Source organism: Ambystoma mexicanum, chromosome 9 (assembly GCF_040938575.1).
Source record: "Ambystoma mexicanum isolate Mex_15411 chromosome 9, UKY_AmexF1_1, whole genome shotgun sequence".
NCBI classification, from domain to species: domain Eukaryota; kingdom Metazoa; phylum Chordata; class Amphibia; order Caudata; family Ambystomatidae; genus Ambystoma; species Ambystoma mexicanum.
In genome coordinates, this window is record NC_090931.1 from 288,420,880 (window position 1) to 288,438,482 (window position 17,603).

The following is a 17,603-nucleotide window of genomic DNA, read 5'->3' on the forward strand; positions in this document are numbered from 1 at the left end:
CTGTCCGGCCTCCTTTGGCCCTCCTCCTACCCCCACCTGTGAGGCAAAGAACCTTGTGGTCATATTTGACTCCACACTTTCCTTCTCTGCCCACATCTCTGGTGTCTCTAAAAAGTCAAACTTCCTCCTGCACCTCCTCAGAGGTACTCTGCTTTTCCTCTCCTTCCCCCAGAAGCTCAGTGGTTCTCTCTAGATTGGACTATTGTAACAGCCTCTTTTTAAATCTACCTGCCTCTACTCTCTGCCTTCTGCAACTATTCCAGAACAGGACTGCAAGATGTGTACTTGGCCTCGAGCCCTGGGATCGCCAGTGGATGCAAGGATTACATTCAAAACCCTCTGCGTTGTCCACAAGGCTTTCTGGGGCCTTGGTCCAAAATACCTTCAGCTATCCCTCCGCAAATACCTCCCCTCTCGAGCTCTTTGCTCCTCTACCTCTAACTCCCTCAGTGTCCGTTGTTTTTCAAAGAATCGAGCTGGGGGTAGATCTGTCTTCGGCTGGGGTCTTCCTCTAGAATAGCCTCCCTGCCACTCTAAAACTTGAGGAGAACCATCTCCGGTTCCGGAAGCACCTCAAGACCTTGCACTTTTCCCCCTCCTCCATGCACTTGTGCGTTCTCAATGTCACTGAGCCTAGGTAGATTGTTGTTTTGTTCTCCCCTGTTCCCCTCCCTTGCCTTGTTGCACTCTGAAACACTTGTGTACGAGCGCGATAGAAATAAAATATCAGTATCACTAAGCTCCATGCAGTATGTTGAACTGAATGAGCTGGAACAGAGCATTTCTTGAGACCTTTCGGACCTGCCCCCCAGACCTTCGACCGTTCCTCATCTGATATCGGTCAACCCATATCCCTTTCCCACTTTTCTTTTATTCCCAAGTCTTTCAAAGGGCACTCACTCTGCACTGCCTGGTAAATGAGAGATTCCCAGTTGGTTCCTCCGGCATCTCCTCATTCCCCCCATATTGCGGGCAGCCTCTTTTTTTATTTATTTATTTATTTATGGCGCAATAGCCAAAATTTGACTTACACATTTCGACATATAGTATACAAAAAATAAAAACAGTAAAAAAAGGAATATCATCCAGCTGTTTACAAGTTTTAAATAAAAAAAAACACTCCATAAAAGAAAAGGAAAAGAAATTCAAATTAACACAAATAGGTCAATCTGTTACTAACTTCAATTCCCTTAAGCATCTTCCCACCTCAATTGATAAAGCCATCTCCGTACCAGAAGATAATCTTGCCCAAAAATCATCGGTATTAAGATGAGACTCATCATGGACAAATCTACCAAAAAGTCTGGCCCTGATACTCCAGCTCCCAAGACAATTGGAGAATAAATGCTTAATAGTCTGGACCGCACTACTAGGGCACCTGTCACAAATTGATTAGGGCCCCCCTTCTTTATCTCTAATAGCTAATAATTCTAGAGTAGGAAGTAAATTTAAACGGAATCTCAGAAAAGTAGATCTAAACCGAGGGTTAGGGGACTTCTTTAAATAAGCAGGCACAAATGATAAGCGTTTATCCAGCAGTGTCAAAGAGGCTGATCTTTTGGTTCTTCGCATATCATCAATCGTGTGAATCCAATCAGCCAATTTCATTTTTTTCTTTCACTTTTAAAGGGTTCTGCAGAAGCAACACAACATCAGTCACAACCAGACAATAGTTCTAAACATTTTTGACCTAATCTGTACGGAAAATCATTGGTCCCTTGATGCAGCTCTATAGCTGCTTCCTCAAAGAGGGAATTCTTAGGAGGATCTAGGATTAATCTGTAGAGAGTCAACCACTTCCACTCTAGTCATGATCAAAGTGATGGGAGACCAAGTTCATAGCGCAAGCAGACAATGGGAACACAGTCTGGCAGACCCAAAGTATGTTTCCAAATCCTAGATTCTATAACATCCCATTCCAAGTCCAAAGCTACAGCGTTATAATCCAAACCATATAACATTATGGGAACTACCTTCCCAATATAGAATCTTGTAAGGGGAAGGATAGAAAATTTGCCAAACTTGGAATTAATTTTTTTCATCTGAGCACCTAGTTTCACCAATTTTAGATCAATAGATGACAGCAGACTAGTCTTTGATGGAAAAGATCTCGTACAGCTCCCAGATAAGTTAGTTCTGAAACAACCTCTACCAGAGACTGGTCCAACTTCCAATCAAAATTCTTCACTATTTTATTTGGTCTCTTGAATAGAAGAATCTTGGATTTTAAAGGGTTTATACTTAATTTATTGCTCCTAGCATAAGATTCTAATGCGGTCAGCAGACGTTGCAGCCCCACTTGTGAATAATCCAGGACTACTACGTCATCCGCATGCTAGCCAATTAATGTTTGCATTGCCAATGGAAGGAGATATTAAACCAATTTCCTTCAACCAGTTAGATAGATCCGCCATAAAGAGGATGAAAAGCAGGGGAGCTAATAAACAACCTTGTCGTACCCCTCTAGTAATCCTAATTGGATCAGAAAGCAGACCCGCTTTACCAAGTCTGACCTGCATGTAATTGTTGGAATGTAGCTCTCTTAGAATAGAAAGTAAACCAGGAAGGATTCCCCAGGCATCCAGTTTTCCCCACAGTAAATTCCTATCAACCATATCAAATGCCTGGGATAGGTCGATCCAGGCTCCAAAAAGGGCAGGGCCACCCTTGATAAATGATTTAGCAGCAAGGCAATTCAGACAAGCCCATTCAATGAAGTAGATAAGCCCTTTCTAAAACCAGATTGCTGTTTAGGGATAATTCCCTTTGTTTTAGCCCAGGTTTCCAATTCCCCTAGAATGATGCCCGAAAAGATTTTACTATCGGCATCTAGCAGAGAAATAGGGCGATAATTAGAGGCCAGTGACCTATCACCCTTCTTATAGATAGGTATAACTATAGATTGTTTCCAGGAGTCTGGAATTCTCTTCTGGCTAATGTTATCGAAGAGGGCCTTTAGAACCTTCGCTCAGGTGACTGGATCTGATTTCAAAATCGAGTTGCTCAAGCCATTCAGACCAGACGCTCTTGAGGCTGAGGATTTATTGATTAGCAATTCAAGGTCCAGAACGTTAAATTCAAAACACCAATTGGACATTATATCCTCAACCGAACACATTAAAGCCTCAGAGTCATAGACCTTGGCAAAATGGTCAAGCCATACCCCCTCTTGGATAACAGAGTCCTGTTTCTGGTGATGAGATACCTCATTCAAACCCACCATTGACCAGACATTCTGAGAATTCCTACGAGATAGGCACGAAGCATTCTCTCAGCATCCTGCTGAACTACCAAATGCTTATGGGCACAAAGCCAATTCCTATAATTATTTTTTAGCTTTGCTACTCCCTCCGCATAAGCTTTCACACATAGGCCCGATCTCTTTAGGATAGATCTCTCACGCCTCAATTCAGTTTTTCGAGCTATAGTTTGAGCATTAAAGGAATGTTTATGGAACCTGTGGGATTTCTGCATTTGAAGCTCCACCAGAGCCAAATCGGACAAAAAATTAAAAAAAACCCAGGAGTACAAAACTCAGACAATTGCAGAACAGATAAATAACTCATCCTATGTCTCAGATCCTTGTTTAGTAGTTGACCTCCTTTGGGAAACTTTCTAATAACATTTCCTGCATTATTAATAGAGAGCTCTTGATCATAGCGAGGGGCCGATGAAGCACAATCATAAGGCAAGGCCACCTTCAGCATAGCATGGTGGTCATTGTTCCCATCCCCACGATGAAACTGCAGCAATTCTCAAAAATAATTTTTGAGACAAAAAAATAATCAATCGTGGAGAAAGAGGAATCTCTATGCCAAGAAGGGGAGTTAGGAATATCCCCCCAGATGTTTCCATTCAGCATAAGGAGATTCCAATCCTACATAAACTCTACCCATATTTTGCCATTGCTGGACTTCTTTTTGAAGTTGCCTGACCTAGGGTCCAGTGTAGAGATACATTGGGAATTGAAGTCACCGGCAATAAGAATATCATCCGCCGGTTATCGCAGGGAACAATCAAGTAAACCATCAGAAAGGGAGTGCAAAAACTCAGATAATGGAAGGACCCCAGGGTTCCAATACAAATTTACTACTATCCAACTTGGACATTCAATACTTGACAGTCTCACCATAAGAATCCCCTGGATACTATTTGAGATAATAAAAGAGGATTTAAAGACCTCATTACTAGAGGCCACCAAAAGACCCCCCATTGGTCTACCAACCCCTTGCGCCAAGGCCAACTGCTGAAAAATAGAATACCCATCTATTCCCAATAAGCAAGTTAACCAAGTTTCTTGAAAAAGAATTAGGTCAAATGTTTTAAAAATTTCTGATCTTCTAGGCTCCTCAGAGAAGGAGGCGTAGCCTCTAGTATTCCATGATAACACATTAACCAAAGACGACCCTAGAGCTTCGGATGGGTCATACCCATCTTAAGAAAGACTTGCGAGATGACTTCGGGGAGCATATCCCACACATTTGATTGAATGGTTGCGGGAGCATCCTTAGTAGCTGCTCCCCAAACATGCTCATGGTTAACTACCTGGCAATAATTAGCGGAAACAGGTACCGGACAAGTCAGAGAAATCTTCAGGCCCCTCTGCTCCCAAGCCACCACCTCTCCCATAATTAAATCTAAACCAAGTCTTGACTTCAGTACTATTGCCGCCGTATTCGTATCAGTGGCAAGCGGAAAACTCACTGCCTCAATGTCATCTGATGAAAAGTACTTCAAGGCTGGAATTGACCTTATTTCCAGGAGAATTGCAGAGCGATTTAACAGTGAATCATTGCGTGTAGATGCAAAGTGTCTTGACAGAAAAACTCTCGGATCTGGATTCTGCTTATATGACTTATCAGTCCTCTGGCCTCAAGGGAAATTTCCGTTCCCCCTCGGAGTTCCTGAACCAGTAGGAACTCCAGTTGCAATGGCTGGAAACGATCCTATCTGTAGATCATGCAAATGACCATCAGACCTATAAAGTACAGATCTGTCAGGCGGACAATTCGTTACATCAGAAGTATTTACTTGGAGATTTTCAGTACTAGAAATCGCACCCTTGGTCCTGCGGCCAGCCTCTAGTCACTGCCCCATATGTGAAGAAATGTCCCTGGGAAACCCCATAATGTGTGCACCATTCTGCAAACAGTATCAACCTTCCATCGTCAAATAAGTCTCCTATTGTCCGGCATCCCTTCTTCTGCACTATATAGTCCCCCGTGTGAGCTGGTTACTCCTCCCTTAGGTCTACACAATTGATGTGAGCCAACATCAGTGACAACGGCAGCTTCTTCCAGAATTGAATTGAGTCCCCTATACCTGATAATGCCCTCCCTGCGTTATACACAAACGAAGCCTCTATATCGTGAAAAATTTAGATTCCCAGATACTGGAATGATTCCCCCTCCTAACGTGTTCCCCATTTCAGGAGGGCAGCAAGATCCTGGCTCCTAACACCTTCCAGCGGAAGCAAAAGGGACATCTCTTCATTGATCCGGAACCCTTATCTCTGGAAATCCCCTATTATCCAGCAGTATAGGCATGTTGTCTCACTGGTTCCCCACATACAACGGCAGATAATCTGCATATACAGAAGCTACATGTCGCACCCCTCCCGCTAGTATCCTGTCTCGCTCATCTTTTTTCTCAAGAACCGCGCCAGCGGCTCCAATGCCGTGGGAAATAAAATTGGCGAGACAGGGCATCCCCGCTGTGTGCCTCTACTTAGGGTCCACTGCTGCGACACCCAGTGGTTAGTCTTCACTGCTGCGACCGGTTTGTTGTACAGTAGACTCAGCCAGATGTTCGTCCCAAATCTGTAGGCCCCACAACTCTAAACAGCCACTTCCATTGCAAGCAGTGAAAGGCTTTCATTGTGTCAAAGGACTCTAGCGCCATTTCCCCCTGTAGATGTTTATCCTGGTCCATAACATGATGTAAGCGACAAATGTTCATTATTGTATTTCAGCCCCCAATAAATCTGCACTGATCTGGATGCACTGGCATCGGAGCCACGCCTGATGGCCCGACTGCCGGAATCTTAACCAAAATCCTCACGTCCACATTTAATAATGCAATAGGGTGATAGGATGCACAATCAAGTGGATCTTTCCCTTCCTTTAATGAAAGGTTATGACTGCCTCACTCATAGAGGCCAGAAGCACCCCCGTCTCGAAATCCTCATCATATACCTCCTCGAGCCATGGGGCCAACAGATCCACGTACTCACAATAAAATGCATCAGGGAAGCCATCACTTCCTGGGCATCTGCCCTTCTTTATTGTCTGCAGGGCCCCCATATATTTTCCTCTTCAATTGGCCCCTCCATCCCCTGCCTAAGATCCGCTCTGAAAACCGGCATCTGACCCAGCTCCAGCAGCTCATCCGCCTCTTACGGAGAATATGTCCCCTCAGTTGTTTATAAGTCCTGATAGAACGACTTGAAAGCTTAATTTATTCCCTCCTGGGTGCAAGTCAGTTCCCCTTTCTCCTTACGGATTTGAATGGTGTGCCACGGCTCCTCCTGACTTATCAGCCAGGCCAACAGCCTCTCAGCCTGATCTTCCTCTTTGTGAATCCTCACATCCCATCTACGGCTCTCACAATTTTCCAATAACGCCAGTGCTTCGCCATGGACGGCTAGTGCCCAAACCAGCTCTCGCCCCACGCCGCCCCTTGCCATGCCCCTCTCGAAGTGCGCCACCTCCTCTTCGGACCTTCTAAGTGCTTCCTGCAGCATCGGCCTGATCCCCGTTGCCTGAGATATACAAACCCCCCCATCTCCCAGTCGCAGCTTTAAAAGCCTACCACAGGGACTCCACTGTCTCCACTGACCCTTCGTTAAGCTTGAAAAACAATCGTATCTCTCCCCGTAGCATCTCCTTGAATCCTGCATCCTCTAAAGTCTCAGCCGGCAGGTTCCACAGCCATCTCTTAGACTCCTTCTGCAGTCCCCTCAGCTGCGTTACCAAGGGGGGGGATGGTCTGAGAGGATGCCCCAAATATTCTGTTCCATCAAAAGAGTGGAAGTCCTCTGTTCCCTTGAATATGTAATTTAGGCGCGAGTGGGAAACATTTACCCCTGAGAAGGAAGAATAGCCCCGTTCCTGCCCCTGCCATAGCTTCACCAAGTCTAAGCTTTCAACCAACCTCACCAAAACTCCCGCCGCCTGTTGCTTCTGCAGCTCCGATGACCCCATGCTGTCCAGATCTGGGTCTAATATAGTTAATGCCCCACCCATAGAAATAAGCCTTCCTTATATTCATCCAACAAATCCAGCACCGCGGGAAAATAATCTTTATCATGATATGATATGATAGGTTTATAACCTGCTTAATACCCAGAGGTTTCTAAGCGCAGACCCGGGGATCGAACCTGTGTTGCTCTGTCGTCTTGCTTGCAAGGCGAGCATGTTGCCCCTAAGCTATCCTTCTGAGACAATGTTGGGCGCATACAAATTCACCACACATATACTTCTCCCCCCGTACTCCTGTGAGTACCACCGTACTCCTGTGAGTACCACCGTCCTCCCAACCTTATCCATCAGGGCCATCTCCACCCTGAAAGGTATCCCTGTGGCCACCCAGATCTAGACCCCACTAGCATGAGAGGAGTAGGACATTCCCACTACCATTCCCCTCCACAGTTTAAGTGTTTTCAAATCCTCTCTAACCATGTGCATTTCCTGAAGCAGTGCTATGTGCACCCTTCCTGCCATTTGAGAAACCCTCAACTCGACATTTGAGCCGCTTCCCCATCCCTCGAACATTCCACGTCCTAATCCTCAGGTAATCTCCCCCTTATGTATGGGTCCCACGCGCCATCTCTACCACCACTATGAACCATGCTCCCATCCCCTCGCCCACCATCCCACCAACCACCCATGCGTCTGCCCACCTACTCCCCCAATCCCAAAACCCCCAACAACCATTCCAAAAATCTATAAACGCCTCCCCCTGTCCCGCAACTTTCTCTCCCCCGAAATTACCCTACTCACATCCTGCCCTACTTCACACCCACAATACCCCCTTATGCCCCCCGCTCCACCTCCTCCCCTTCCACCAAAAACGCAGTCATCCCATTTATCTCTCCCTCCCCTCCAACAAACAGGTGACTATTAGTGCGGGCCCGATCCCACCCGGACGCCCTCTCCACCCGCTTGGTCAAAGAAACAATTGCATCACTGTCCTGCTCTGCCAACCACCACTGTACCCAACCCCCATCCTGGGCCTTTCCCAACTTACAAACACACACCACCACAAGCCACTCTGTCTCCAGTCTGCCAGGCTCTTCCTGCCACCTCTCTCCACTGTTCCGGGTGCCGCCCCATGGACTTCAGCCAGGCCCACACCTCCTGTGGTGTTGTGAAAAACCACAACTTGCGCTCTGCCAAAACCTTCAACTTTGCTGGGTAGAACATCATATATTTTACGTTGAACTCCCTGATGCGCCGTTGCACCCCGTGAAAGGTCCTGCGCTGCCTCTGTACCTCCAGGGTAAAGTCCCGAAAGATTCTGATCTTCAAGCTGGCCACCTTGTAACAAACAACCTTGCGGAACTCCTGCAGGATAGCGTCCCCATCCCTGAAATTGAGAATCTTCACCACTTTTTCTCTTGGTGGACCCCATGGCGGGGGGGGGGCCTTGCCCAGCACCCAGGAGCCCATGCTTCACAAACAGATGTACACAGCGCCCCACCAGGCATATGTTACTCCATTCCTCATCTTCTGCTCTAGCTTCCACGGTCTGAGTCGCTCTCACTAGGCCCGCCACCTGATTCTTGAGGCGCTGTAAATAGTCTTCCACCGAATGTTCCACCTCCGTTACCTTCTCACACACCTTGCAGAGGTCTTACCTCGTTAATGCTCCCTTCCAACGAGGGCTTGATTGTCTAAATTGCCTCCATCAGCGCGACCAAGGTGACCCCTCCCTTGGTCTCCTTCTGTGCCTCCTCACTCTCCTGCGGTACCACCACGAGCCTTGGGTGCTTGTGTTTAGAGTCTCTGTACTTCTGCATTCTTTGTTGGCCTTTCACCATGATCTTTCCGGCCCCAGTCTCCACCACAGTTTCGCTCTTCCAGGAAAGTGCAGACCGTTCAGGCCACCAATAGGGGGTCCACTTGCCCCTTTTCTGACACCTGGATTCTCCTTCGGGGCCTCCACCCCAGCGAATTCCACACTCCTCTTCAGTCCCACCAGTGCGTGACCCGCCTCCTACCCCTCTAAGACCCCCTACTTTGCAGGCTGGCCCCGCTCAGGGTGTCCTGTAGGGCCCCGTCCTATTCCGCAGGGCCACTTGCCAGCTTCCCATGTGCTTTGCCTTTACTACCAGTCCTGTCGCACTTCGTGAGGTGAGCCCAGGTGGGTGAACACCGTTGTAACTCTGCCCGTCTCAAGCTGCAGGAGACCTCCTCCTCATAACATGCCCGCCAGCCACATCGCCGCTTAGATCTTTAAAGCAGGTGCCTGGCTTTTGTGTTATGTGACTTTTGATATGCTAAATCGCTGCTAGATTTCCCGTACTTTGTGCCCTAGAAATAGTGTTGTTTCCAGGACAGTGGGGCAACTGTGGTATGCATGCCAGGGAGCCCTCAACTCAAGGCCAACTTCACAACTCAGGTGAGTTACCTGCCTAAGCCCCCAGTTCCTCTGGGCTTATCTTGCACCTCCCTGGTGCCACTAAGTACTCACACTGTCCAGGGTCCCTCTCCAGCACCTCGCCTTCAGACAGCCCGGTCTGCTCCTCCAGCGTTTGCTCTCCCCAGGGGGGGTTCAATCCCCCCACCAGCGATCTTCGATGCCCTTGTGCTGCTCCTCCAATGTTCTCGGGGGCCCCCAGCACTTCTGCCCCTTATGGAACGATCACCAGTCTAGCTGGCAGCCATTTTAGAAGCGTGCGCTCATGTCAGTAGTTGCAGAGCACCCCGCTCCGGAAGAAAACACTTCCAGGAGCAAAATAAGGCTCTTACTGCAGAGCTGCCAGGCCCCCAGGCAGTCCCCTCCGCTTCCCAGTGGTCCACCAGTCAGTCAGCAGGATTTTACAGTGATATTAACATATTAGCGGCCGCTCCAGGAGTTCATCTCCTCATTGTATGGCACCTGGCCACGCCCCCCCCCCAGAGATTTTATATTTATTTCTGAATATTAAATAACTGTGGCTTGATATTGAGTACCGTTTTTTCTCATCTAAAGTTTGTATCACTGGTTTCCTATGTGGATTTTTGAGTACACTTGGACCTGTTCTGTTCCACTGCTATGTTAACATATTTATAATACTCATACAGACTGACTATTATTGTTTGTCCATGTTTAGCAACACTTTTTCCTCTTTTTATTTTCCTTTTTTTTTAAATCTGGTAATAATGGCTTGTTGTGATTATACTTCTACTGTTACCTTTGTCTAGCAATCACTTTTCTCCCACTCTTCGTATTGCAAGGTGTGTAGAGTATTCTGCTACTTGGTAGTTATCTTATCTTGTTACTGGCTTTACTGGTGGGAAAGGCCCTGGTTAAGGCCCTTCACTTTTTTTATAATATACTGTAATATACTAGTGTCTGCTCTTCTGTGTTCCTTTGGTCCTAATTGTACCTAGCCACCCGCCCATCCCACCCTAAAGGTGAAGTGTGACGGCTCTACTATGTTAGCTATTGAGTGAGTGTTGGCCTAACCTGATGGACCCATGCACCTCCACCCTTTAGGTGGATTTTTGGGTAACCTATATTTCTGATTTATATTTGTATGCATGAACTGTTGATTATTTCATAAAAGCAATACATTGTCTAACTAGTATTTACTAATACTGCATACACTTTCACTCACAGGAATATTGTTCTCTGTTACATATTTTAGATAAGGAAGCAATGCTATCATTAGAAGGATATATTGCTTTGTAAAATGTCTCTTCATATTCATTTATGTAAATCATTACACTTTGTTTTTGTTAAAGATCTTATCAAGCCCGCGTGCGACAAGTAGCTTTATCCTGCTTCCTGTCTACAATCAAGTCGATCGAGAAAAGAATTCTTTATGGCTACTGGTCTGCCTTTGTGCCCGACACACCTGGTATTGGAAGCCCCCAGTCTGTTTCCTTGATGACCATTGCTTTAAAAGATCCCTCTCCAAAGGTACCGAATGCAATCTGTTGTAAGAGTAAAATGTTAATTCTATGTTTGATTCTACCATTGCACTATGGGGCTGAACTCTGATTAATTAACTGGGATAAGACAAATTGGAAGGCATGTTCTGGAAGAGACTCTTGGGTCGCTCTGCATCACTGCCATGTGTGGTCTTGCAGCATGAGTTGGGGGATCACCTTATATAAGACCTATGTGGATCTAGCTCTACTTAGGTTATATTACAAGTTGCTGGTTCCACCTGTTCACCTACTTCAGGTGGTCAAACAAGGAATTATGTAATCAAAATCTGATCAAGTCGTGTGTATGTTCCTACCAGTTTGCAATATTGACAAATGCAGTTTTGGATACAAACAATTTAGTGACCAATACTGATAAAACCTACAATTTTAATTTTTTTTAAACGGAATGGGCCACAGATCAGGATAAGAAAGCCAAATATACATTATACTATAACTTGTGGAATGATTGTGGTCCTGAGTGTTCCACCTGAGGCAGTTGATGTGATGTAGCCTAGGTGGTGGGAGCTATTGGCCCCCTTCCTTAGCTTCCTAATATCTCCTATGATGATAATGTACCTGATGGCATCTGAAGATGAAATAGAGAAGCTTGAGTAACTTATCTGCTGCCTCCTGAGTTACTTACATGCATAACGGCGACGTTGGGGAGTTTTAATATATTGCACTTATCATATTGATGGAAATGGAATTCTGCCTATCCACATTTTGTGAGTGTATTGGCATTGTAAACTTCATCCTTTTTTAATGTGGCTGTGTCATTTTTGTGTAAGTGTTGAAGTGGTTTTTCAATTTAGACGATACTTTTGAAATGTTATATTTATTTTGTAAATGTTTTAATAAACTATATGCACAAATAAAAACAGTTAAATGGTAATTGTATTTACAAATACTAAATTCCATATTGGAGAGCCACATTTTTAATTGGTTTGGAGGCACAAAGCCAGTTACCCTAGTACATCAGCCATTTGTCATTAGATCACCTTATGCATTATTTTGCCCCTATAAGAGTCAAGCTGGTAGAGGATTTCGGAGCACTTGGTGCACATTTTATTCTTTGGTACTGAAGAGTTATAAAAAAAAAAATCAAACCTCACTCAATCACACAGTCTTGCACTTTCACCCACTCTTTCATGATCTGATAATGTGGTGTGTTGATTTGGATTTTGAAAGATGATGTCCAAGCCTTTTAAATCATGGGTTGTGCTAGTGGTTTATTCGTATGTTCTACCACGTTCAGAAACTGGATTTCTGTCTTTGAGACAGTTAGGTCATTTAAAGCGTACACGGGCAAGATTCAGAAATGTGTATCCAAATTGCTAGTTAGAGATTTGAATCTAGATGTGGGACCCAACGTATCATCTTTCTGAGTTTTACTAAATGGAGTACTGTTTTACTTTGGGTATGGCTAAATCTGGCGTTTGCAGTGCCTTAAAACTGGATTCAAACCACTTATGAACCTCTGTTCAAAGAGGTATTTTCTGCCCTTGGCCCTTATGCCCCAATGTTTCTTCAAGAGATTCTTAGTCCGCATTCATGTTTTTGCTGTGACTGTTTTTACGTTCGGTTATATACTATTAGCCTGTTTATTTTAAGCACCTCAAGCTTTGGCAGGTAAGAAAGCTGAGACACTGTATGTGGTGATTTTGACCAGAATGTAACGGCTTAGTTGAGAGGGGGGGGGAACCTTGAATTAGAAATCCGATCTCCCAGTTTTTCAGTAAGTCACAAGAAAAGTACACCTTAGCACCTCCCAATTTGCAAGCACCATATTCGTTTTTTTAAACATTTTTTTTTTAAACAATTTCAGACAATATGATTGTCTTTGTAAATGAGACTTCTAGAAGTGAGTGTGTTCAGACACACGTTCAAGACATTTTGTTATTTTGGCTTGGTCTGTCATTGACTGACTTAATATTTTTTTTGAATAACGTTGTGGCATTGTGAAAGCACACAACGAAATCTATGTGTACAATGTGAAGTGCTCTCTTCGGTGATCTATTTGTGTAAAATGCACTGCAGACCCTGCCCTTCATTTACTTGAGGTTAATAAATGTTGTCCCTTCGAGTGGAACAATATCTGTTATTAAAGCAGTTGGCAGCAGGGAGAATCTAGTAAGAGCTTATTTAAAATGATGATATTGTTGCTTTCATGACAGAGGAACTTTCTTTGTGGGGTGGTAACCTAATAGATGTGAATTTTAATATAAAACAGTTTGCAATCTGTTTTCATTTCAGACCCGTGCCAGTGCCCTTCAAGTTCTGTCTGCGATTTTAGAAGGCTCTAAACAGTTTCTCTCGGTTGCTGAAGATGCCAATGACCACAAGCGAGCTTTTACTCCTTTCTCAGTGACTCTTGCCTCAAGTATCCGGGAGCTGCATAGATGCTTGCTGCTAGCGCTGGTAGCGGAGTCCTCATCACAGACTCTTACACAAGTAATTAAGGTAAGCAAATAATGAAACTGGGGAAGTAATTTCAGATCAAAAGCACCAACTACTACATCTTCCCTACCTTCTCCTCCAAGACCATCCATACTTAGTTTTGTCTCCAGCACTTGTGATTTTGGAGATGGATTTGAAAACTGTACGTTGGTGGGTGGAGAGAGTTCAATGACTTGGTAACATAGAACAAGTTGAGGTAGCCTTTCTCTTTAACAGAATAATTTCTGTTTGCCAGCTGTGCGGTGAGGGGAGTTTGCTTAATGGGTTATGGATCATGTGTTAAATGTGCTGTTGGTTGTTGGAGGCAAGGGGAGTGTGGTGCATTTGTGGATATACTGTGTGAAGTGATCAATTTGTTGGCAGTCTCAAATTGATGGGCAAGATGTTGGATGGAATGCATGCTTAGCTACTTTCACATTACTGAGCATTTGCCTTATGGTTTGTTGTATGTTGAAATCACACTAACAAACTACTGAATTACGGCTTGTGCATCAGAACCTCATCTGAAAATGCAGTTTACAGAGATATAATTGAGGACAATTCCAAGGTAATTTATGTAGCACTTACCATTATTGGTACTCCATTTGTACATATTGTTGAACATCTTTATTTTACCATGGAAAGTCTGAGTTGCTTCCTATAATATTTCTTTGACCTCCACATGTTATTACTTGTTTTCAACATCTAGAATTTTGGAAAACGTTTAGCTATATAGAAATGTGCATGCCAGTTAAACTTGACTTGATGGCTCTGCTTTCCCTATGCGAAACAGTTTGTTTTCCAGGTTGCATACTTTTTGTTGTATTTACAAGATTGTCCTCAAGCGATCCCATCACTCCATTTGAGAGACTGTTCTTTTATTTGGATACAATGGTATGGTATTGTGAGGACGAAATTCCTAAATTGTACCTCTTGTTGGAGGCCCTGTAATTTACAGACCCTTTATTTGGTTCATACTGAACAAATGGCTTGATCCTAACACAAAACTGTAATGTGCCTCGGAGACACCCTTTGTGTGTCCCAGAGATGCCCTGTCGACTCTGCGAGTCTCCTTCCCCAGGTTTGTTATGCTCACCTGAAAGGTGGCAGTGAATACCTCTTAGATTCTTCCTGCGCTATCCGTAGAAGATACTCCAACGTTAAAATGCCAGAGTTCATTTGACAACTGAACCCTTGTTTTCTTGGTGCTAAAAGAAGCTGATGGAGCCATTTATGTCATGGTCCTATTTTGCCCGAAAAGGTGAGAGCAGGTGAAGCCAAGAAACAAACTGGCTGCATACTTTGAGTGATGTCTGGAATTCCTGAGTGGATTCCATGCCCAAGTCTTTGCCCAAGGAGTACAGCATGAAAGTTTGAATATGACTACCACCAATGATTAGTTGGCTGCTGAGTTTGAATGTTACCCCCTGGATTGGAAGATAAGTTTTCGCCCTTCCAATTTAGGTATACTACTTGGCTGTTTGCTGCATTATTTTGTGTAACTGCTGCACCATACCCAAGCTGCAAGTGATTCCCCATCCTCCTGTTCTGCACCTTCTCTAGTGGTCCAGATATTGACCCGCTTGCTTACAGCACCATGCTGTCTCCACCTAAACCGATGGGGAAGAACAAATATTACCCTGTTGAACTTTGATTCTTCAAATCTACGTTTGGCAGGTGGCATTCGCCTTTTGCAAATACTAGCCTGTGTGGGTGAGCCCTATTCATAATATTTAGACCTACATATAATATACAGGGGGGGTTATAGCACTCTGGACTGTATTCAACGCAGCCATTGAGATACTGTGTGCCTCTCCTGTTGATTCCGATAAGACACTGCCCACTGATTGTGTGAATTCAGATTCCTGTGTAACTTGGCTGTCTGGACTAGTGGAGTTAGTTGTCAAATGGTCTGCTGGAGATTGGACATTTGCTGTATCACTGACATGTAGTGTCACAACTCAGAAAACAAATAAAGTTTACTTATCTGTAGCTTGCACTAAAGATGCTTCCCTTCTAAGAAGGGGACTCCCATTTTTATTACCACGTTTGTGATTACAATATATTATTGAACGCTTTATGTGCATTATGTTGCTTCCTTACCAGCCTTATTCCCATCCCAAGAGTTGCTATTCGCCAGTCAGATATGCTACCACAAGGTAATCCAGAGAAACCTTGCGGGCACCCTTGTTGCCTGTTTGGAAGGAGAATGACCCACAGAGTATAAAGAAATCCCCCTAAAAGGTACAATGAAACACCCTTTGATGTAAAACCTTACTGCAAAAGCACAGATGGAAAATACCATATCAAGATATGACTTGTACAGTTCAGTGCAAAAGAAAAGATTGTTGCTGTACTTCCAGTAGTCTTGAATAAGATACACTGCAACCCATAGTGAACCTTTTGAACAAGAATCTGAGAAAATAATAGATTTCTTGAATGGAACTACCCAAAATAATTGCTTCAATCAACTGTAACTTCCAGAAAACAGCAATACGGATTGTTGCTCTTATAAGAACACCAACTGCATGCAATGCTCTATGTGTTAGCAAATTTGGATCGTCTTTTAAATCTCTGAAATTGACCAGGAAGAAGATGAGTATGTGAGTCCCTTTTGCACTGCGATTATTGTCGGATTAACTTAATTCCATACGCCAAGATATTATATCCTCACTCACTTATAATTCTTCGCCTTTACTTTTTCCTAGCCCTTCTAACTTTAGCTCAAATTTTGTTTCGTACTCTAATGTGGCACTCTTGTTGGCCAAAGCCCACCCTACTGCCGCCCCAACTGATTCGATTCCTTCTATGCTCATTCCCAAAATCTACCCGCTCTTTGTACCATTTCTTGTTTCTTTCTTCAATATCTGTCTTTCTACTTCCACTTTTGCTTCTGTTTTCAAGCATGCCATTATTATTCCTATTATAAAAAAAAAACAATGGCCATTCCTCTTCTTGTTTAAAATTTTCATCCCTTTACCTTTTCTATCTAAGCTCCTGGAGCGCCTTGTTTATTCACAAAGCTCAATGTTTGTTTCTGGTCTCTCTTCTTCCCCTCCACCCAGTCTGGCTTTCGCCCCTGTCACTCCACTGAGACGGCCTTAACCTGTGTGCTTAACTCCCTCTTCAAAGCCCGCTATTCTAGACACTCTTCTGTACTTATTCTTCTTGACTTATCTGCAGTTTTTGACACTGTGGATCACTCTTTCACTAAAAAAACAAGTCAACACCACAGCCTCTTCCACAGCCTACACTTACAAACTCATAAATGCCTGCAAACCGTTCTTATCCACCAACAGTTGCATTACACCAGCTAGAGCTTTGATACTCTCGAAGCTTGATTACTGCAATAGCCTATTCCTTGGGTCATCCGCACAGAACCTAAACAAACTTCAAGTTCTTCAGAACAATGCCTTAAGATCGACCCTAAATATCCCTCGCTCCAGTCACATCTAATCCTGCTGAAGAGAAGCAGTTTGGCTACCCATAGGTGACACAGTCACACTACGGTCGCTAGTCATTACCCACAAGAGTCTCTCTAATACGGCCCTGAAATACCTGACAGATAAATTCTCAAGACACCAATCAAATAGATCCACCAGATGTAACTACCTCAACCAACTCTCCATCCCAAAATACAACTTAAAAACGGCAGGAGGATGCAGTTTTCCAATGCTAGCGGCCAAGTGCTGGAACTCCCTCCCTGCAGACATTAGAGCAGAACCCTCTTGTTGCTCCTTCAGAGCCAAGACTAAATCCTGGCTCCTAGCCCAATCACCTATCTAGCACGGCTAACACTTGTGTTGCAACACTCATGGTATTCTCTACATATCTGTAATAATCAAGGGTTTTTGTTTTTAAGCTGATCTGTATGTACAAATGTCCGCTGAATCTGATTCTTGTTAAAATCTTGCTGCTTTTGTCTGTAAGGGATCTGTCCACTGAATCTGATTATTTCTTTTTGTCTATAAGGTGATCTGTAACACACCATGTTCTTAAGCATAAGCGCCCAGATACCCTTGGGTGAGG

The 17,603-nt window shown here is 44.2% G+C and overlaps 1 protein-coding gene across 3 annotated transcripts in view; it reads left to right on the forward strand.

Moving 5' to 3' along the window:
• HEATR6 (HEAT repeat containing 6) overlaps positions 1-17,603 on the forward strand; it is a 1,218,923-nt gene that overhangs the window by 440,387 nt on the left and 760,933 nt on the right. For all 3 annotated transcript variants that reach the window (XM_069614663.1, XM_069614664.1, XM_069614665.1), the window contains 2 exons: positions 10,950-11,127; positions 13,392-13,598. In XM_069614663.1, coding sequence (XP_069470764.1) covers positions 10,950-11,127; positions 13,392-13,598 — 385 coding nt within the window. The remainder of the gene's footprint in view (positions 1-10,949; positions 11,128-13,391; positions 13,599-17,603) is intronic.